Source organism: Mauremys reevesii, unplaced genomic scaffold (genome assembly GCF_016161935.1).
Source record: "Mauremys reevesii isolate NIE-2019 unplaced genomic scaffold, ASM1616193v1 Contig175, whole genome shotgun sequence".
NCBI classification, from domain to species: Eukaryota; Metazoa; Chordata; order Testudines; family Geoemydidae; genus Mauremys; species Mauremys reevesii.
This window is the reverse complement of record NW_024100799.1, coordinates 15382-37160: the sequence shown is the minus strand read 5'-3', so window position 1 is coordinate 37160 and position 21779 is coordinate 15382. Positions and strand designations below refer to the sequence as shown.

The window sequence follows — 21779 nt, the reverse complement described above, 5'->3', positions numbered from 1 at the left end:
CTAGATAATGGTCTTCAGATACTTGGAAGGCTGCCATAAAAAAAGATAGAGAAAAGTTGTTCTCTCTTGCTACGGAGGGCAGGACAAGAGGTGATGGGGTCAAACTACAGCACAGCAGATGTAGATTAAGCCTCAGGAAAAACTTCCTAACTGTAAGAAGAGTAGGACGATGGGAAAGATGCCTAGGGAGCTTGTGGAAACTCTTTCGCTGGAGGTTTTCAGAAGAAGGCTGGAGCCATCTGTCCAGGGTGGGTTAGAAACAAGAAGTCCTGCATTGTTGCAGGGGGCTGGACGAGCTGACTTTGCGATCCCTTCTCACCCTGTGATTCTATGAGTGCTGCTGAATAGCACCAGGAGAGCGTTTCGGCGTGTTCCAGCTCGAATATAGCACTGGCTAAAGTCACACTCTCTCTCTCTTTGGCCCAATGACTATACCCCGTGGGAGACTGAGAGACCCCCTCAGGCCATGATGGGGACACACAGCACTCCTTCCCTTGCTGCAGGGGCTGGTACTTACGGCCAGGAGGCGACGCCGGCCGGTCTCTGAGAGAGCTGATGCCGTCGTGGAGCCTGCCCCTGCAGCCTGCTGACCAGCTCCCTAAGGATCTTTTCTGTGCTCTTGGGCTGGGATGTCAGCATCTTCCACATCTCCGCAGCAACACTGCAAAGGGAGAGAGCCAGTGGCACCCGATCAGAGCCCTGCCAGCCTCCTGCACCCCTCAGCACTGGCACGCCTGCTGGGTCTCCCCTCACCGGCCGGCCCTTTGTTGCCCTCCTGCTCCTGCAAGGACCCCGTTGGCTGGTGCAGGCTACATGGAGCCAGGTCTGAGTGTCAGCCACAGGAGAGGCCGAGGGATGCCGTACAGGGTTTTGCAGATTGGCCTGTGTCCAGGGCAAGCCAGCCTGCAAAACCCTCCAGGAGAAGCAGCAGCTCTGCAGGGAGCAGGAGATCTCTGGAGGGTTCTGCACTCCCCTGTCTCTGGCAGCGGGACCAGTCCGGGGGACCCAGAGTGCAAGTGGTGGTAGCCGCAGCCCCGTACCTGTCACATGACAGTGAGCAGCCCAGCAGGGTTCCGACCACCTCCTCGCTGAACTGGGAACCCAGCAGGAGAAGGGCCCTGAGCAGCTCCTGCCGGGCAAGTGGCTCGCTGATGGAGTCCAGGTGCTTATGAATGCTCCTCACAGCCTCTGACACCTGGAAGGAAAATGGGGAGGTGGGGGCCTTGGCTTCCTCGCACGGCTATTGATTGGGGAGCCAAGGACCTGCTGCACCTGAGAGCCATCTGCCCTCCCAGAACCTCTTCACCAGCCCCAGGCCTAGAACACAGCACCAGTTCCCAGCCTATCGATTCATAGACTGCAAGGCCACAAGCGGTCATGGTGATCACCTAGACCAGGGGTAGGCAACCTATGGCATGTGTGCTGAAGGTGGCACGTGAGCTGATTTTCAGTGGCACTCACACTGCCGGGGCCTGGCCACCGGTCCAGGGAGATCTGCATTTTAATTTCATTTTAAATGAAGCTTCTTAAAAATTTAAAAAAACTTATTTACTTTATATACAACAATATTTAGTTATTTATTATAGACTTATAGAAAGAGATTTTCTACAAACATTAAAATGTATGACTGACACGTGAAACCTTAAATTAGAGTGAATAAAGGAAGACTCGGCACACCACTTCTGAAAGGTTGTTGACCCCTGACCTAGACTGACCCCCTGCATTTCACAGTTCAGAGAACTGCCCCCCAATAATGCCTAGCACCCAGAGACAGAGTCTCCCACGGATGGGCTCCCCCAGCATGGTGTTCTCACTGCAGCTCTTACCCTCACCAAGCCTAGGCCGGGAACCTCCAGGATCTTATGCAGCATGTTCCTGGCCGTCACTGCGTCATGGACGCTGGAGTCTCTCACGCCGTCGATAGCAATGAGGAGGAAGTCCATGCTCTCGGATGGGTTGAAGTACTTCCCAAACAGCTGAAACAAACTGCTAGTGAAACCCCTTTTGCTGCCCAGCGCGGATCTTGTCAGCGGCCAAGCAGCCAGGACTGGCCCGGCCAGGAGTGCAGGCAAACCCCACTCTACCGGGACAGGCCTGGCTTACTGCACCTGGGCAGCACAGTACCCAGCCAGCAATTGGAAGCTGTCATGCATGGCAGAGGCCAGCGTGGCAGTGCACGGGGGCACAATACTGCGCAGCACGGATACACTCTCTAGGGCTCAGCAGGGGCTGATGCTCGTACGCAGATGCAGTGATGCCTTTTATTGCATTAATCTCTGAGGAAGCTCCCAGCAAACCTGACAAGGAGCTGGGATCAGGTTTGGATGAGCCCCAGTGCATCTTGCGGTGTGTCATGTAGGCAGGTATATTGGGCTGCATTAGTAGAAGCACTGCCTGCAGATGGAGGGAAGTGATTATTCCCCTCTATTGGGCACTGGTGAGGTCACATCTGGAGTATTGCGTCCAGTTTTGGGCCCCATACAAGAGAAAGGATGTGGACAAATCAGAGAGAGTCCAGCAGAGGGCAAGGAAAATGATGCGGGGGCTGGGGCACATGACTTGATAGCAGCCTTCACTACCTGCAGGGGGGTTCCAAAGAGGATGGAGCTCGGCTGTTCTCAGTGGTGGCAGATGAGAGAACAAGGAGCAATGGTCTCAAGTTGCAGTGGGGGAGGTTTAGGTTGGATATTAGGAAACACTATTTCACTAGGAGGGTGGTGAAGCACTGGAATGGGTTACCTAGGAAGGTGGTGGAATCTCCATCCTTAGAGGTTTTTAAGGTCAGGCTTGACAAAGCCCTGGCTGGGATGATTTAGTTGGGTTGGTCCTGCTTTGAGTAAGGGGTTGGACTAGATAATTTCCTGAGGCCTATTATTCTTTGAGGTGGAGTGGGCCATAGGCAGGTCTCTGTCCCAGCTGGATGGGGTTAGTCACATCCTGGGTCTGTCCCTTCCCCCTGACTCCTAGGGTGTTAATTTCTGACTCCTGATAACTCTGGGCACAACAATCCCAGGAAGCACTGACTGTAGTTACCGATGTGATATTGCTGATGTTGGTGACCCAGAAGGCTCTCTCAGTTTGACTGTCCTTGAGGATCTGCCGATACTCTGCGCCGTGCTTCACCAGCATTTTGGCTGACCCAGGGAGGGGAAACAGACAACAGGCAATATAAATCAGACCTTCGTTAGCAAACGGGAGTTTTGCAAGGAAGTTTAGAGAGGGTGTGTGAGAGACAAGTACATCTAACAAACATACTGTAAACTCAGGCCAATAACCTGTTCCCCCATCCCTCCCCCAAACTAAACAAACTAACCTCCCTGGAAGAGTAAAAATAAACCAGGCAGAAGGGCAGCAGCAGCGTGGGGCTCTCCAGTTGATTGCACTGAATGCAGCATGTACGATTACCAGCCCTGTGGGTAGGTAGCATATGTGGGCATTTGGCCCAAGGAGCTACTGGCCCTCGGAGACCAGGAGACCAGAGGGGCTGAACTGGTGGAGCCAAGGGAGACAGTGAGGTACATAGAGGAGACTTTTAGGGATGCAGTAGAGTAGTCCCACTCCCAGTCTGACAGCCTCTGTGCTGCTGAGGAGGGTGAAAGTTTCGGGGAAGGAGAACATCGAGCTGGGGCAGAGGGAGACGATCCCATAGTTGGGACCCACCTTCCAGATGAAGTCATGATGTCCTCTCACACTGAGGCTACCCCTCCTGAGGTGGGAATCCCACTTACAAAGAGAAGCCAGGAAATAGTAATGGGGGATTCAATCAATAGACACATAAACAGTTGGGTTTGTGATGACTGGGAGAACCGCATGGTAAATTGCCTGCCTGGTGCAAAGGTTGCAGCTATCACGAGACATCCAGACAGACTTATGTGCAGTGCTGTGGTATGTAACCTAGCGTTTAAATCGGCCTCTGTATGAGATAGCTAATGTGAGAGTGAATTTTAAAAAAGTCTCCAGATGTGATCCCTGGTAAGCCTGACTTCAGTACCAGGCAAATTGTTGAAACTATAGGAAAGAACAGAATTATCAGATGCGTCGGTGAACACAATTTGTTGAGGCAGAGCCAACATGCCTTTTATAAAGGGAAATCATGCCTCACCAGTCTACTAGAATTCTTTGAAGGGGTCAACAAGGATGTGGAGAAGGGTGATCCAATGGATATAGTGTACTTGGACTTTCAGAAAGCCTTTGACAGGGTCCCTCACCAAAGGCTCTTAACCTAAGGAAGCTGTCATGGGATAAGAGGGGAGGTTCTCTCATGAGTCAGTGGTTAAAAGATAGGAAGCAAAGGACAGGAATAAATGGCCAGTTTTCACAGTGGAGAGAGGTAAATAACGTGGTCCCCCAAGGATCTGTGTTGAGACCAGTGTAGTTCAACATAGTCATAAATGATCCAGAAAAAGGGGTAACCAGTGAGGTGGCAAAATTTGCAGATGATACAAAATGACTCAAGATAGTTAAATCCAAAGCAGCCTGCGAAGAGCTACAAAGGGATCTAAAAAAAATGAGGGACTGGGCAAGAAAATGGCAGATGAAATTCAATATTGATAAATGCAAAGTAATGCACATTGGAAATCATAATCCCAACTATACATACAAAATTATGGGGTTGAAATGACCACTCAAGAAAGAGATTTTGGAGTTATCGTAAATAGTTCTCTGAAAACATCCAGTCAATGTGCAGCGGCAGTTAAAAAAGCAAACAGAATGTTGGGAACCATTAGGAAAAGGATAGATAATAAAACAGAAAAATATCATAATGGTTCTATACAGTGGTGAGCTGGAGCCATTTCCCACAGGTTCCCAAGAACCGGTTGCTAAAATTAGACCTCAGTGGAGAACCGGTTGTTAAAGGGCCAGGGGGTGGGCAAAGAACTCCGGTCCGTGGGCGGGACCATCCTGTTGCTCCCAGGATTCCCAGCTGGGGAGGCTGAGGTTCCCCTGGACCCTCCCCCGCTTCCCCCCAGCTGCAGCGTGGCCAGCTGCCGGCGCCAGCTGGGCAGCTCAGCTGAGCTCGGGAGTCGTCCTGCGGCCACTTTTTGAGTAGCCCGGCAAGTGGGGTGGGAGAGGGGGCTGCTGCAAGCTCCAGGGCTAGCCAGAGGGGAGGGAAGGGGAAGGGGCAAGTGGGGCAATTGGCCCAGGCCCTGCAGGGGCCCCCGGCCCCACGAGGATGTCTCCCCGGGGCTCTCCCCCGCTTCCCCCACCCCGCAGAGCCGCAGCATGGCCAGCAGCTGGGCAGCTCAGCTGAACTCTGGGCTGCCGGCAAGGTAAGGGGACGGGGGGCTGCAAGCTCCGGGGCTGCAGGGTGGGGCAAGTAGGGAAATTTGCCCCGGCCCCTCGGCCCCACGAGGATGTCTCCCCTGGGCTCTCCCCCGCTTCCCCCACCTCGCAGAGCCGCAGCATGGCCAGCAGCTGTGCAGCTCAGCTGAGCTCTGGGCTGCCAGCAAGGTAAGGGGCGGGGGGCTGCGAGCTCCGGGGCGGCAAGTGGGGCAATTTGCCACGGCCCCCTGGCCCCACGAGGATGTCTCCTCCCGGCCCCCTGCAGAGCTTCAGCGTGGCCAGCAGCTGGGCAGCTCAGCTGAGCTCCTGAGTCGTCCTGCTGCTTTGAGATGCCGGCAAGGTAAGGTACGGGGGAGACTACGAGCTCCAGGGCTGCGGGGGGGAGGGCAAGTGGGGCAATTTGCCCCAGGCCCTGCAGGGGCCCCCAGACTCTCCTCTGCTTCCCTCCCTTAAATCAGAACTTTTTATAGGGAACCGGTTGTTAAGATTTTGGCAGCTCATCACTGGTTCTATATAAATCTATGATGCGCCGAAACCTTGAGTACTGCCTGCAGTTCTGGTCGCCCCATCTCAAAACAGATATACCAGAATTGTAAAAGGTGCAGAGAAGGGCAACAAAAATGATTAGGGGGATGGAACAGCTTCCATATGAGGAGAGATAAAAAAGATGGGGGACAAGGGTACACTTCAAACACTGTATCGCCGTAGCTGCACTGGCGCTGTCGCGTTTAAGTGAAGATGCTCCTATGCAAAGAAGCTCTTAATCCACCTCCCCGAGAGGCGCTGGCTAGGTGAGTGGGAGAGGTGCTCCTGCCGACAGGGGTGTGGATTTTTCACACCCCTGAGCAATATAGTTATAACAATATAGGTCTGTAGTAGAGACCTGGGACTATTTCGTTTAGACAAGAGATGACTAAGGGGGGATATGATAGAAGTCTATAAAATCATGACTGGTATGAAGAAAGTGACTAGGGAAGTGTTATTTACTCCTGCACATAACAGGAGAACTAGGGGTCACTTTATGAAATGAATAGGCAGCAAGTTAAAAACAAACAAAAGAAGGTATCTGTGCACACAATGCACAGGCAACCTGTGGAAATTGTTGCCGTGGGATGTTGTGAAGGCTAAAAGTATAATTGGATTCAAGATAATCAGGGCATGTAACCCCATACTCTGCATGTCCCTAAACCTCTGACTACCAGGAACTGGGACTGCATGTCAGGGGATGGATCACTCAGAATTTCCCTCTTCAGTTCATTCCCTCTGAAACATGAAACACTGGCCACTATCTGAAGACACAATATTGGGCTAGATGAACCATTGGTCTGACTCAGTATGTCCATTCTTATGTGAGTTATGAAGAGTAGAATACGGATAGAGGAAGCTAAAGACATCGGGGGAAACTCCATGGCTTGCAGGACTAAGGAGGGTTTCTTTAAAAAAAGTGAATTAGGAACAAAAGAAATCGTAGCAGTGGTGTAGGCTCATTACTAGATGGAGACTGTTTAAAAGGTTGCAGAAAAGGTGGAAGTGTTCAATAAATATGTTTTTCATGTTGGAAACCCCATGTCAGTGTATTTAGGAAGGACAAGGGTCTCCAGTGCTCTTACATTTTAGCAGCTGCATGAAGGAGAAGAGGTGGTGAAGTCCCTCCACAGCCGATTGCCAGATCTCCTGCTCCTGCTCCACACAGCACAGAGTGAGACACCCCACCAGCTGGCCCAGGACTCTGAACTCCTCCACTTCCTGACGGAGAGAAGGAGCAAAGGGAGTCACTCGCCCCTGCAGACCTAGCGCAGTGAGTCCCCCTGGCATTGCCCTAGCAGTGGGTTAGAACAGGGGGAGGCAGAGGCCACCGCAGAGAGACTGGGGACAATGAGAGCAGGAGGAGCTGTGGGGCCCATCACCAGGGGCTGAGGAAAGCTCAGCAGGGACGGAGAAATCTGGGCAGCAAAGTCAGCAAACGTTACCCCCGAGTGGGGACCCAGGTAACGAATGAACTAACGTCCAGTCTCCATCTCAAGGGCAAGTTCCTAATCCCAGCCCCTTCTCCCATCCCCCTCCCTTCTTTGACCTCAGGCCCAGGAGCTTGGAGTTACCTTGGACTCCTCTGCTCTGCCTCCTGCCTCTCTCACTCCATCCTGGAGCTCCCCAGAGCCCTCCCTTTCCGCGCCGCCCCCAGCCTGCCTGCTCTCTCCTGCCGGCTCTCTCCTGCAGCCTTGTCCTCTCGTCTCCCCCTCCTGCAGCCCCTGCACTGGCTCCCTGCTCTTCCCCACCTGGCACCAAGCCCCTTGCCCTCCTCTCCCGGGGTCTGCACAGCCTCCCCACTCCCACTCCCCAGTTCTCTGGCGCCTTTGGCCCCGCCCATCCCTTTCACTGTGTCCCCTCCCACCTCCCTCCTTCTGTTCTGCTGCCCCAGCCTCTGGGGGCACATCATCCGAGCGCCCCCGTCCAGCTGCCGGAGGGGAGGCCCTTCCATAGGGGGGATGGAGCATCTGGAGCAGCTCAATGGCCCTGAGCATGCAGAGCAAGGGGCGTTCATCTGGCAGCCTGGCAGAAGCTGATGCCAAGGCATCCCACAGGCGTCTGACAAAGGGGGTGAACAGACACCTGGGTTCGGAGGCTGCTGTCAGGGCAATCCTGTGTAAATGCATTGACCCTGCAGAGCAGACTTTGGTGCTAGGGGAACAGCGGGGAGAGTCCTTGGAGACAGAATGATGGAACTCGACCCAAAGCCCACTGGAGTCAGAGGAAAGACCCATCGACATCAGGGCTCGTTAGATTGGACTCCTACTGAGGATCTTGCTGAGTCACTATTCTAGGCCTGCATTTTCCATGCCAGGGCATGCTGCACCGCAAGGCTGTTCAGTGTAGTTAGGAGGTGGCCAGGGTCACAGGCTGCTCACCTGGAATTTGCACTGAGACCCCATGAATTCCATCAGCCACCTGATCCTTCCCACTGCCCTCAGCCGCTCATGTACCTCCCTGGATGTGGTCCAGGGGAGCAGGACCTGAGAGAAACAAATTGGGACAAATTGCTAAGGAGAAGTACCAAAAAATAGTCCAAGCACATAGGGAGAAAATCAGCAAGGCAAAGGCAAAAATGAGTTCTAACTGTCAAGGGACATAAAAGACAATCAGAAGCAGCTCTATAAATGCATTAGGAGCAAGAGAAAGACAAAGGAAAGTGTGGGGCTACTACTCAGCAGGGAAGGAGAGCAAAGAATGGATGACACAGACAAAGCCAAGGTGTTTAATGCCTTTTTTGCTTTAGTTTTCACTAAAAAGGTTAATGACGACTAGATGCTTAACACAATATTAACAACAAGGGGGCAGGAATACAGGCTAGACTAGGGAGAGAACAGGTAAAAGACAATTGAGGTCAGTTAGATGTATTCAAGTTGGCAGAGCCTCATGATATTCACCCTAGATGGAGCTAGGCAAAGAAATCGCTGAACCTTTAGGAGGGTTGAGGTCCCAAAGGACTGGAGAAGGGCAGACACAGAACCTGTCTTCAGAAAGGGGAACAAGGAGGCCCCAAGGAATTATAGACCTGTCAGCCTAACTTTGGTACCCAGAAAGATACTGAACAAGTTATTAAACAGTTTGTAAGAATCTAGAGGAGATAATAGGGTAATAACAAATAGCACCATGCCAAACCAATCTAATTTCCTTCTTTGACAGGGTTACTTGCCTAGTGGATGGAGGCAGGCAGTATATGATGATGTATATGAAGTTTAGTAAGGCTTTTGACACAGTCCCACAAGACATTCTCCTAAGCAAACTAAGCCAGTCTGATCCAGATGAGATTACTATAAGGTGGGCGCCCAACTGATGGAAAGATCGTACTCAAAGAGGAGTTATCACTGACTCGCTGGCAAAGTGGGAGGGTGTCTCAAGTGAGGTCCCCCAGGGGTGTGCCTGGTCCAGTACTAATCAATATTTTCATTAAGAACTTGGTTAACGGAAAAGAGAGGATGCTTGTAAAGTTTGCGGATGACACCAAGCTGGGAGCGGTTGCAAGCACTTTGGAGGACAGATTAGAATTCAAAATCAGCTTGCTAAATTGGAGAGTTGGTCTGAAGTCAACAAGATAAAATTCAGTCAAAACAAATGTGACGTAACACACTTAGGAAGGAAAATGCATAAAAACAAAGTGGGGGATAACCGGCTAGGTGGCAGTACTGCAGAAAAGGATCTGGGGCTTATCATGGATCTCACACTGAATATGAATCAACAGTGTGATGCTGTTGTGAAAAAGGGAAATGCCATTCTGAATTGTGTTAGCTTGGAGCTCTGTGTCCAGTTGTAGGCACCACGCTTTAAGAAAGATGTGAACAAACTGGGGCCAGTCCAGAGGACAGCGACAAAAATGATCAGCAGTTTAGAAAACCTGACCTGTGAAGAAAGGTTGAAGGAATTGGGCATGTTTCATCTTGAGAAGACGGAGGGGGCACCTGTAACAGTCTTCAAATACGTTAAGGGGTGTTATACAGAGGATGGTGACAAATTGTTCTCCATGTCCCCTGGAGGTAGGACAAGAAGTAATGAGCTTAATCTGCAGCAAGGGAGATTTAAGTTAAATATTAGGAAAAAGTCTAAGGGTGGCTAAGCACTGGGACAGGTGACCTAGGGAAGTGGTGGACTCCCCATCATGGAGGTTTTAAAAAACAGGCTGGACAAACACTCAACAGGGACAGTCTAGGAATGCTTGGCCCTACCTCAGTGCAGGGGGTGGAGTAGATGACCTCTTGAGATCCCTTCCAGCCCTGCACTTCTGTGATTCCCTCTTCCCAGGTTCTGGGATCGAGGAGACCGAATCTCTGTTAAGGACATTTCCCTCTTTTGGGAGCACAAACCACCCACAGAATCTACTTCCTGTGGCCCCAGAACTAGAATGTTGGGGGAATCTAGCTCCGGGCTTTGGCCAGGTTGGTGGGGCCCATGGTGAACACAAAGGAATGCCAGGTTCACATGAGGGCTCAGTGGAGAACACAGCAGATCCCGCCCACGCTCCTCCACCCCCACCCCATACAGACTTTTTCAGATATAGTGGGGGCACTTGGCCCTCCAGCCCAAGAACCTTTGTAGAGAACGTACTCTGAGGAGCCGAAGGCACGGGGGTGTCCCATGCTTGGGATTAAACAGAGCCTTGGTCCCTGAGCCCCACCCCAGCTACAGGACTAGTCCCCTTCCTGCCCCCACGCCTCCAGACCTTCAAGATGATTTGCAGCACCAGAAGGTTGGGCTCCTGATCCTCGCACACCAAGGCCTTCAGCATCTCATCCATGGTTTTCAAAGTCTGCATGCAGAGCAGAGGAGAAACCAGAGCAAGTGGAGTTACCCAGCCAGGTGATGAACCAATGCCCTGGCGTGTGACACCCCCCAGGTCATAGCAGCCCCTGGTATTACAGCTCACCCACTCACTTGTATCCGCAGGGGACCTACTACAAACTCCTCTTGGCAACAGGGCCCCACCTGTCTTTGCTCTCCCCAAAAAGCCCACTGCACACAGTCTATCCCACTGGGAGAGTCAGACAGGACTCCACATTTGGAGGGCAGATTTCCAGCCAAGTTTCGGCTCCTGGCCTATGTGCACCTGAAGCAGCCGATCTCAGGCCTGTGCCCCCAGCCACGCATGGGGGATGAATGTGCTTGTGAAGGGAGTGTCTGTTCCCCACTAATTGTCAGTGCATGTGAAGGATAAATGCCTACTACTGCTACCCTAGGAGGGAGTTACTCCTTTATCTGGGCCTGTGCTTTAGGGCCTGTGCTTTGGTGCTGCAGGTCCTGAGCTGAAGTCCTGTCGGGGAGCTGTGATCATTACACTCTTATGCCAGTGCCAGGTAACCCAGGGGACAGTACACGAGCGAGTGGCAGGATTCCCACTCAGTTTGGGACAGCTCAACATGGCCGGTTTGGGGCTTACTTTGGTGTAGAGAGCAGCCTCCACCTCCTCCATGGTGTGTGCTGGAGGCAGGGAGAAGATGCTGGAGAAGCAGGTGGCGAGCAGGCTGGGTTGTGTCAGGATCCGCACCGGTAGCTTCATTTTGCTAAGAGAAGAGACACATGCGGATTTGGGGTCTGAGGCGGGACTGATGTGCTAATATTGCCCTCAGGCTCCCAGGACATGGAAACACCTGCGGGGGCTCCAGCTGGCGGGTGGCAGATGAGAACAGGCCAGGGGGTGGTGGAAGGAGTTGGTGCTGCCTTCTCCCATACCAGCAGGCAGGGACTTAGTGTAGCCTGCAGCTGTCTGCTGTGACCCCACCAGCACTCACCGGCTGGGGCAGAGATCGCTGCGCTTCACCGAGAAACAACATCCTGCAAATGGCATGGACGGGAGACTAGAGCCTGCTGGCACCAAAGCGCCTCTGAACCCAGCGGCCACAGTGCAGAGGAGCCTGCCAGTCCTGCCCCGCTGGGGGCAAGAGACCCTCCCACCACAGCCGTCTGCACTGCGGCTGCACAGTCCAGGCCAGCACCGAGATGCTGCATCAACCCGCAGCCGGGCAGAACCGAAGCAGAGATCTAAGCCCTGCCCCTGCCCATTGCTCTCAGCCTGCTGGACAGGGCACACAGCTGTGTGCAGGGGGGGCAGGAAGGTGGGGACAGGCCAGACAGCATTAACCTCTTCACCCCCACTGCCAGAGCATGGCCCCAGCACATGCAATGAGGTGCCAGGTGACTACTTGAGCTGCCCCTGCAGCCGCGCCCCTCGTGGCAGGCGGCAGCCAGTGAGGAACAGCTACGCCCACTGCTGACGCAAATCCCTCCCCCTCTCACCCCCGCAGAGACGCGATCATGGCCAATGCCGTCGCCTGCCCCATTGTCAGGAAGCCAGTGTGCAGTGGGGAGAGCTGCTCCAGCTCCTGCCCCGCCTCCTCTTCCCATTCCTGGGGAACCTATCGAGCCAACAGCGAGAGCCCAGCTCCAGCCCGCAGCATCCATCACCTTCCAGACGCCTGATGGACAGGGGAAGCTCAGAGCAGGGCGCTAGTGGCACTGAGAGAGAGCCCCCCATGGCACAGGCAGTGCCAAGTGCCAGGGCTCAGCCTGCCCAGCCTCTCAGCCACTGGGAGTCGCTGAGCTGCCAGTGTGACGCAGCTGGCACAGCTGGCACCGACTCCAGTCGCTCCGCTCCAGCAGCACCTAACTGCCCCTCTCCCCCCAGAGGGGACTGGTCCTGCCTCCCACGCCCCCTCCACCATATCTTCATAAGGCCACATGGAGAGGTCACCAGGCACCGAAGGAACCTCCACCACCTACCCACTGGTGCCAGTCCACATGCACCAGCACCATCATCTGGTGCCACATTTCCTGGGGGAATCAGAAGATGGGGGAGGAGCAGAGGGGGAAATGCCCTGGAAAACTGGCCATGCCAAGAGGCTGGCGTGTCTGGCTGCACGTAGCACTGGCTGGGGCTGGGCCGGGCAGGCTGGGTACCTCAGCTTCATGATGGCGAGCATAGCTTGCTGACGCATCACGCCGGTCAGGGAGTCGACGGACTCGTGATCAATCAGCTCCTGAGGAGACAATGTGGGGAAATGCCAGCTGGGCTCCAAGCTCCTGCAAGGCTCCGACAGGGGATCAAAGCGCAGGGCCTGCAACACGTGGGCTCGGCAGCCAGGTCGTCCTACTGCAGGCTTGATGGTGTGCAGGGCTCCAGCCGGGGAGCGCAGTGCAGGGCCTGTGCTCAGTGTCCCAGTGTCACGCGCCAGTGCTCTGCAAAGGCTCCATCAGCATTAGCACCCAAGGACTCCACCTGAGATCAGGCCCCCTTGTGCCCGGTGCTGCACACACACAGTGAGAGCCAGTCCCTGCCCCAGAGAGCTCACGAGCTAACTAGACGAGACAAGGCATGGGAGGGAAATTGAGGCACAGAGGGGGAAGTGACTTGCCCAAGGTCTTACTGCAGAACTGGGAGTAGAACCCCTGTGTGTTGAGCCCCAGCCCACTGGACCACCCACCAGCCCACGCTGTCCCACGTTCAGGGAAGGGAGGTTAGCTCTGGAAAGCTTTCTGCAGCGCTGGAGAGCAAAGACTTTCCAAATCTACGGAGCAGATTTGTTGCTAGTTCCCTAGTGGGCACTGACTGCGGAGTGTTGGGGCTCTGGGCAGGGAGACTGGCGTACACAGAGCGACCCGGTGACTTGGGAAGCTGGGTGCAAGGGAACAATCTACGTTTCAATACAGTTATATGTTTAGGAACAAAGACGGCAGGTCACACCCACAGCATGGGGGGTCCTAACCTGGGAAGCGGTGACTCTGGAAAAGACTTGGCAGTCATGGTAATCAGCTGCCCATGAGCGCCCAGTGCGAAGTTGGGGCCAAAAGGGCTAATGCCATCCCGGGATGTACAAACAGGGCAATCTCCAGTTGTTAGAGAGGTTATTTTCCCTCTGTATTTGGCACTGGTGCGACCGCTGCTGGGATCCTGTGTCCAGGTCCAGTGCCCACAATTCAAGGAGAATGTTGATAAATTGGAGGGGGGTTAGAGAACAGCCCCAAGAGTGACTGAAGGACTGGGAAACATGCCTGATAGTGAGAGACTCAAGGAGCTCAATCAGTTCAGCTTAACGAAGAGAAAGTTACAGGGTGACTTGATGACAGTCTGTAAGTACCTACAGGGGAAGCAAATACTGGATAATGGGCTCTTCAGTCTGACTCGATCCAATGATTGGCAGCTGAAGTTCGACAAATCTGCAAAGATCTCCAGGACAATCACTAAACCCGCCAAGTAACACAGCCCCAGTGTGTGTTTTACTCACCTTTATCTTCTCCACTAGCAGGGCTTTGTTCATAAAAGCAGGCAGGCTTCTGAGGGTGCTGATGGAATCCAAGAACTTGAGTTTCTTGGCCTCGTCCTACGCCCGCAGAGATTAGACACAAACAGGAAGGTTAGCGTGGAAAGGAGCTGCCAGTGGGAGAGATGTCAGAAAGCTTCCCCCCAGTGCTGCTCAGGCTTTGATATGCCAAATGGCAGAAGGCCATTCATCCGGCAACAGGAGTGACTATCTGGGGAGGGCAGGGCAGCTCTGTATGAAACCGACCAGAGAGGAGCAGATCTCACGGGGTAGGTGTCCAGAGAGGAACTGCAACATGGCAGCTAAGCAGCCAGACAGTGTTAGCAGGGGCTTGACAGAGTGGGAGGAACATCTGGGTGGGATACCCTGACACCCCAATATTCACCACTGTCATGTCATTAGGATATGTTTTGTACAAAGTACATATTGTAAGGTATTGTAAAAGTCTTTATCTGCTAGACATTAATGTCTCATTGGATTGTATGTGCTATCGCTGTATGTGCAGTTATGAAGTTCAGCTATGTATGTGTTCCTGAAACACGTTGTGAGGTTCAAAACAACCTTTCAGGTACAACAGTAAAAATGCCAAACAATGGCTTCTTGAGGAAATGCACACAAACAGCATAGAAACCTCTTCGAGATAACGCTACACAGTGGGAACTGTTGGACCCAGGTCGCAGCAAAAGAGTTTTCCAGCAGGTGGGAAGAGGAGATAAAAGGGGAACAATGACATCGGGGGGACCTCACGCTCCCTGCAATAAGACACCTGGAAACACCTGAGGGACAAAGATTGAACTATGAGAAGTGATGGTCTCAGGCTGGAGAGAGATTCCTAACCTGTGTAAGAAAACCTGGGAAATCCAAGCTGCACAGCAAAGAATCTTAAGAATCTGCCAGCCTGAGAATTTGCTAGTGTAGATCCTATCTATCTAGTGTGGAAAGCTTAGTTTGTATGTTGTGTTTATTTACTAAGGTAATCTGCCTTGTTCTGTTTGCTATCTCTTAGAACCACTTAAAATCTACCTCTTGTAGTTAAGAATCTTATTTCTTGTTTGTACCATAACCCAGTTTGTACAATTAGTAACTGGGGGGAGGGGCAAAGAGTTGGGCATGCCTCTCTCCACATCAAGGGAGGAGGCAAATTTCATAAAACCTTTGGGTCTGTACTCCAAAGGAGGTGGGCACCAGAGTACTGGGACAAGCCCCTTCAGCTGAGTCTTCCCAGAGCTGATCTCAGGGTCTGTGTCTTTCTGCAGCTGGGCATGGCCCTGCCTGAGTGTATGGCTGAAAGTGGCTTGTGAGCCGAGCCCAGGGCCGCCCAGAGGATTCGGGGCTGGGGCAAAGCAATTTCAGGAGCCCCTTCCATAAAAAAAAATAGTTGCAATACTATAGTGTCATGTATTTGGAAATGTAAAAAATAACCAGTGAAATACATTCAAAAATAATTTTTAATAATTTGAAAATACACCTCTACCTCGATATAACGCTGTCCTGTGGAGCCAAAAAGTCTTACCGCATTATAGGTGAAACCGTATTATATCGAACTTGCTTTGATCCACTGGAGTGCGCAGCCCCACCCCCCGCAGAGCACTGCTTTACCGCGTTACATCCGAATTCGTGTTATATTGGGTAGTGTTATATCGGGGTAGAGGTATACACGAAATACATGATTTTAAAACATTCAATGCTTTAATGTGTGTGTCATAACTATAAAGGGAAGGGAACTGCCCTCCTGTGTACAATACTATAAAATCCCTCCTCGGCAGAGACACTAAAATCCTTTTACCTGTAAAGGGTTAAGAAGCTCAGGTAACCTGGCTGACACCTGACCCAAAGGACCAATAAGGAGACAAGATACTTTCAAATCTTGGCGGCGGGGAGGAGGCTTTTGTTTGTGCCCTTTGTTTTGGTGGTGTTCGCTCTTTGGACTAAGAGGGACCGGACATCAATCCATGTTCTCCAAATCTTTCTGAACAAGTCTCTCATATTTCAAACTTGTAAGTAACAGCCAGGCAAGGCGTGTTAGATTTAACTTTGTTTTCTCAACTTGTAAATGTTCCTTTTTGCTAAGAGGATTTACCTCTGTTTGCTGTAACTTTGAACCTAAGGCTAGAGGGGGTTCCTCTGGGCTCTATGAATCTTATTACACTGTAAAGTTATTTTCCATCATGATTTTACAGAGATGAGATTTACCTTTCTTTCTTTAATTAAAAGCCTTCTTTTAAGAACCTGATTGATTTTTCCTTGTTTTAAGATCCAAGGGGATTGGATCTGGACTCACCAGGAATTGGTGGGGGAAAGGAGGGGGGATGGTTAAATTCTCCTTGTGTTAAGATCCAAGGGGTTGGATCGGTGTTCACCAGGGACTTGGTGAAGAAGTCTCTCAAGACTATCAGGGAAGGGAGTTAGTATTTAGGAGTGGTGGCAGCAAAACCAGATCTAAGCTGGTAGTTAAGCTTAGAGGTGTTCATGCAGGTCCCCACATCTGTACCCTAAAGTTCAGAGTGGGGAAGGAACCTTGACAGTATGTATACATTTGCAATTACATAATGGGCTGTCGCTGGGTGATGGTGATGGTTGGTGCCAATGGGCCGGCGCTGCCTGGGGGTGGTGCTGCTGTTGCCCAGGGCTGGGTGGGGAGCTGGGCTCAGGGCTGGGGGGGCCTGTCAGGAGGGTGTCCAGCTCAGAGGGGCTTACCATGCTGCTTACTCCCACCTCCCCACTCTCCCAGAGCCTCAGAGCGCGCCGCGTCCAGGAGCTTTCCTGGCCCCTGGAAAGCACTGCAGCAGCCTGGCTCCATCGGGACCTGAGCTCACAGCCCCGCCCCCTTACCATGTGCTTCTGAGCAGGAGGTGCTCAGGCCATGCCTCCTTACCACGCAGCTCTGAGTGGGAGGAGCTCAGCCCCGCCCCCTTACCAGGCAGCTCAAGCAGGAGGTGCTCAGGCCATGCCTCCTTACCATGCAGTTCAAGCAGGAGGTGCTCAGGCCCCGCCCCCTTACCATGCGGCTCTGAGCAGGAGGTGCTCAGGCCCCGCCCCCTTACCATGCAGCTCAAGCAGGAGGTGCTCAGGCCATGCCCCCTTACCATGCAGCTCAAGCAGGAGGTGCTCAGGCCATGCCTCCTTACCACGCAGCTCTGAGTGGGAGGAGCTCAGCCCCGCCCCCTTACCACGTGGCTCCAAGTGGGAGGAGCTCAGGCCCCGCCCAAGCCACGCTGCTTTAGCTCTGTCCAGGGCCACTCCTGGAGGCGGTGCGCTGAGGCGCCGGGGGATGGGGGCAGGCGGAGGGAGCCTCCGGCATTCTCGTGGGGGCCTCTGCGTGGCCCGGGGCCTGGTGCAAATTGCCCCACTTTTCCCCCCCCTCTGGGTGGCCCTGCCCAAGCCCAGCAAGACAAGGTAAAGGGGGCCCAGGCTGGCAGAACAGGCGGGCTCAGTGGTATCCCGATACATCAGGTGGCACCTCAAAGGGGCTGGAAATTGAAAGTAGACAAATTCAAACTGGAAATGTACGTTTTTAACTGAGAAAGTAATAGACCATTGGAACAACTGAGCAAGTGGCATGGTGGGTGACCTTTTGTAACTCAAGACAGGAGATTTTTAAGATGCTTTAGTTTAAACAGGAATTATTCGGGGGCTGGTCTCTGGCCTGTGTTATACAGGAGGTCACAGTGGTCCCATCTGGCCTTAGAATCCATGCGTCTCCCGGAGAAGGGCGGATGGTGCATGTGGACAGGGCACTAGCTGACAGGTCAGAGGAGGGCTCTTAGTACCTGTTCATTGCTCGTGAGAAAGGCTTCGATGTAATCCAGAGCCTCTTTCTCCTCCGAGTCTAGCCTCATCAAGCAGGCGTTACAGTAGGCTGGTGAATCTGATCAAAGACAGAGCGGTGGTAATACCTGGGTCTACCAAGCTGCAGGCTGGGTGACAGAGATCTTAGAGAAAACCCTTACCCCTCACTTCCGCCCCAGCAGGGGAGCAGCCCCGATGCACAGCAGGGTCTGGCACAGCGATTCCTGGATTCCTCACCTCTTTGCTGCCCAGCCCAGCAAAGATCCAGTCAGAGCCCTGGTTCCCAACAGCCACCCCACTTCCCCGCCCAGCATGCAGGCTCAGTCTGGGGATTTGGAGAGCGTCACATCTGGAAGGAGGGATGATGTCAGGCCATGAGTGGTGTCCCAACTCTCCAGGCCATTGCTGGAGGGGGCAGAGGGACTGGCAGTGAATTGGTCTGGTCCTCGTGTAGGAGAGGGAACAGTTGCCCAGTCTGTGAGAGAGATGGGGACCCAGAGCCTGCCCGTTCTGCTTGTTCTGACTGCCTCTCCTGCCACCAACAGCCAGCCAGAGCCATCGGGTGTAACCTGGGCAGGCACTGGGCTCCCATCGTCAACACTCCCCCCCAAATGCCCTGTGCTGAGACATGCAACAAAGGAGCCAGCAGATGGGGCTGCAACACCAGGGGGCATCTTATGCTCTGGCCGGTGCCCTGCAATCCTAGGCTTTAACAACCCACCCTGCACCAAGCAGCCCCTTCGACGGGTGGAAAATATCTTCCAACCCTGCAGCGTGACAGATAAGGGTGGGCGATTCAGTCAGTATCCACCCCATGCTTCGGCTGCCGTTTCTAATGCCCCAATCAGCTCTAGAGGCTGCAGCTGCTGCCAGCAGGAGGGGCCATTCCCCCCTGCCGGGGTTTTCCTGTCTCTCCATCTCATGGCAGCTCAGAGCAATACAAGGTCTATGGAGTCTTCTCCCCCCAGTGACACCCTAGTCCTGCCACCCAACCCCCAGAGGGGCCAAGCCCCACCGCAATGCAGGGCCATGGCCCCGGCCATTTCTGCAGCCCCCTCCGCCCACGCAGGAGGTACCCACTCACCGGCATGGAAGGGCTGAGGCACACACAGCTCCTGCTTCTGCTGTGGGCTCTTTTGCCAACTCTTCCATTGGGGAGGTTTTGTCTCCTCCCAGGCACCGATGGGCTTTGAGGGGTCCTTGGGGGCTTCTTCAGCCATCCTGCAAGAAGCCAGGACAAGGCATTGCTTGTGAGTGACGAGAGGTGACTGCCCCGTTCAGCATCAGGGCCAGCCCAATTATTTCTGTTCCACCAGCGCCTACAGATGCCAGCTGAGATCAGGGCCCTGTTGCACCAGGTGCTGCAGACAATCGCTGGGCTGTAGGGCTCAGACTCTAACTAGCCAAGGCAGCCAGCAGAGAAACAAGTGAAGGGATGTGCTCAAAGTCACCCAGCCAGTCAGCAGGACAGGCAGGATTAGAACCCAGGTCTCCTTATGCCCAGCCAGCACCCCATCCCGCAGGCCAAACGGCCTCCCTGGGTCACTCCCACCTCTCCTTCTGCTGGTTCACAAGCTGCACAGCAGACAGGCTGGATCCAGCCACTCAGGATTCTTCCTGCCCAGGGAAATTACCCTAATCCCTTCCCCCAGGAATATTGGGGCCATGGCAGTTCCCAGGTGGGCGAGGCCAGGGGGGTGGGGCAGCTGGGGCGGGCTCGTGAGCAGCAGGAGTTGCTCACACCCCCGTGAAAGGGCAGGAGCAGAAGGTGGGAGAGCAGCGGAGAGGCTGGTACCTTCTCTTCCAACGTGCCCAACCTCAATTGCTTTTATCCTGACCACCCCCTGCAGGGCAGGGCCTGGCTGCTACCCCCACTGAACAGACAGGGAACTGTGGCACAGAGGGAATAAGGGACTTGCCCAAGGCTACGCAGACTATCTCTGGCAGAGCTGGGAAATGGCCATGGGTCTCCTGGGTCCCAGGCTGGCACCTTCTCTTCCAACCTCCTGCCCCCTTTGTCCCTGGTTCAGTGTGAGCTGTGAGAGCTCTCTGGGGCACAGGAGCTGGCTTGTGCCCAGATGGAACAACGTTGCCTATTGCACAGATCTCACTTTTCCCGAACATTGAAAATGCTGCTAAAACCATACCAGGGCCCGCCAGGATCCCTGCAGCTGGTCATTGCAAAGTTGTGAACTGTTCCTGGCCTCCCAGAGTGGGGCAGTGGGAGAGGGTGGGCTGGCCCAAGGCCCTGCTGGATGGCGGCTTATGTGTATGGGGTCCCAGTGCTACAAAGCTGTGTGCCAGGGGCCGCTTTCTGGGGGTTTCACGGATCATCTCTCCAAGGCCTGTGTGGCAGCAGCCGCTGGAGAGCATCCCAGGCCTGTTTCCTCCCATGATGGGTGTCCTGAATGGCCCCTGCTCTGGGGGGCTCCATTCCTCACTCAATGTCTCCTGCTGACTCTACAGCAGCTGCACGGCAGGTGTCCTAATGCAGCCCTAGCCCTGTCCAGAGCTCAGGGGCACTGTCCTGGCATCAGACTGTCTTGGTAAATAGAACAATGGCTCCTGGCAACCTGAGAATGCCAGTTCCCCTGGCATCCTCAGTGCCATTCCCTATGGAAGTGATGGGGTCAGCAAAGGTGATGGAGGTGGTCAGGCCTAGCTCGCTAATGACATTCCAGGTGCAGGGGGCGAGGTGCAGAGCCAGGGAGGAGATTGGGGAGGCAGGAGTGGCACATTGTGATGTGGCGCGGGCGGGAACTAGCTCCCCACATCTGAACGCTCCGCAACACTGGCGGATTCAGATCCAAACCTAGATCAGGCTCCAAATTCACAGAGGGCCCCTCCCCCTGATCTGGAGCGGCTGAGACTCCAGCGCTCTGTGGAAGAGACCAACAAACGCCAAATCCTGGGGTGGGCTTCCCCCAGAGACAATCTCGTGCTGGGAAGGGAGATGCCTAGAGCCGGCAGCTCCACCACTCACGCTCCCAGCTGCCTGGGAATGACCCAGGATCAGAGCATCGGATAGCACGCAAAGCCCGGATCAGCACCCCCAGGCCTGCAAGGGACCTGCACCGTCTGGGGGTGGTTGATTTCACCAGAAAGGGAGCTTCCCACAGACTCTCCAGCTCCCTCACCTCTCATGCTTCTTCCCATTTGCCTTTCATCACTGCCACATGGACCAAGTTGGCCACCAGCTGCCTCCCTGTCTGGACACTTACCTGGCCCCATCATGGCAGTGGCTGAGCAGAGGTGGCCAATAGAAGATTCTCCTACCTGAGTCAGGAGTGGCAAAAGCCGGTCTGTATATGGTCCACCCACTTTCTGCTGCCGGTGGCAGAGCTGAAACGGCTGGCTCAGCGTTCCTCAGCAGCACGTGAAAGCACTCGCTCTGCCAGAGCCAAGCCTGGCAGTGAGGGGATGAGGCTGTGCCAGCCAGCAGGGGGCATGTCACAATGGGTAGGCGAGTCACAAGCCAGCCAGTGTGTGACTCCCCAGCCATGGGATGCCCCAGCCCAGACTAGTTCTGGCCTCGCAGGGTTTAAGAGCCTGTCCTTCCCCACCAGGGTCATGGGAGGGACCTTCCACTCCCCACAGTCACAGACGTTCGGCTGGAAGGGACTGCTGGACTTGTCTAGTCCCAGCTCCTGCAGACCCCAAGCCAGAGCCCCTCCCTGCGTCCATGCAGCTGAAGCCAGGAGGTTGCCGGATGGATCCCTGAGTGGGAGAATCACTTCCATCCCGGCTCCTCCTCCTCGTGACAGTACAGAACGGGGTTCCCGAACTCTCCTCCTCCAGCTCCCAGCCCATGCTTTAAGAGCAGCCCCCCCCCCCCACCGCCCAACTGAGTCTCAGGCCTTGCTAGCCACCCAGTGCCACAGCAGCCCCAGGAGATGATTG

General features: G+C 54.0%; 1 protein-coding gene across 1 annotated transcript; it reads right to left on the bottom strand.

Moving 5' to 3' along the window:
- Positions 1-513: 513 nt before the first annotated feature.
- On the bottom strand, positions 514-20044 carry LOC120393272 (maestro heat-like repeat-containing protein family member 7). The gene is made up of 13 exons (XM_039517817.1): positions 20027-20044; positions 18964-19100; positions 17861-17958; positions 14055-14150; positions 12730-12809; positions 11213-11336; positions 10499-10585; positions 8190-8294; positions 6894-7029; positions 3034-3134; positions 1827-1976; positions 1041-1195; positions 514-661 (listed from the first exon to the last, which is right to left on the bottom strand). Exons 2-13 carry the CDS (start codon positions 19097-19099, stop codon positions 514-516), a joined length of 1416 nt encoding a protein of 471 aa, XP_039373751.1. The 5' UTR covers position 19100; positions 20027-20044.
- Positions 20045-21779: the final 1735 nt, after the last annotated feature.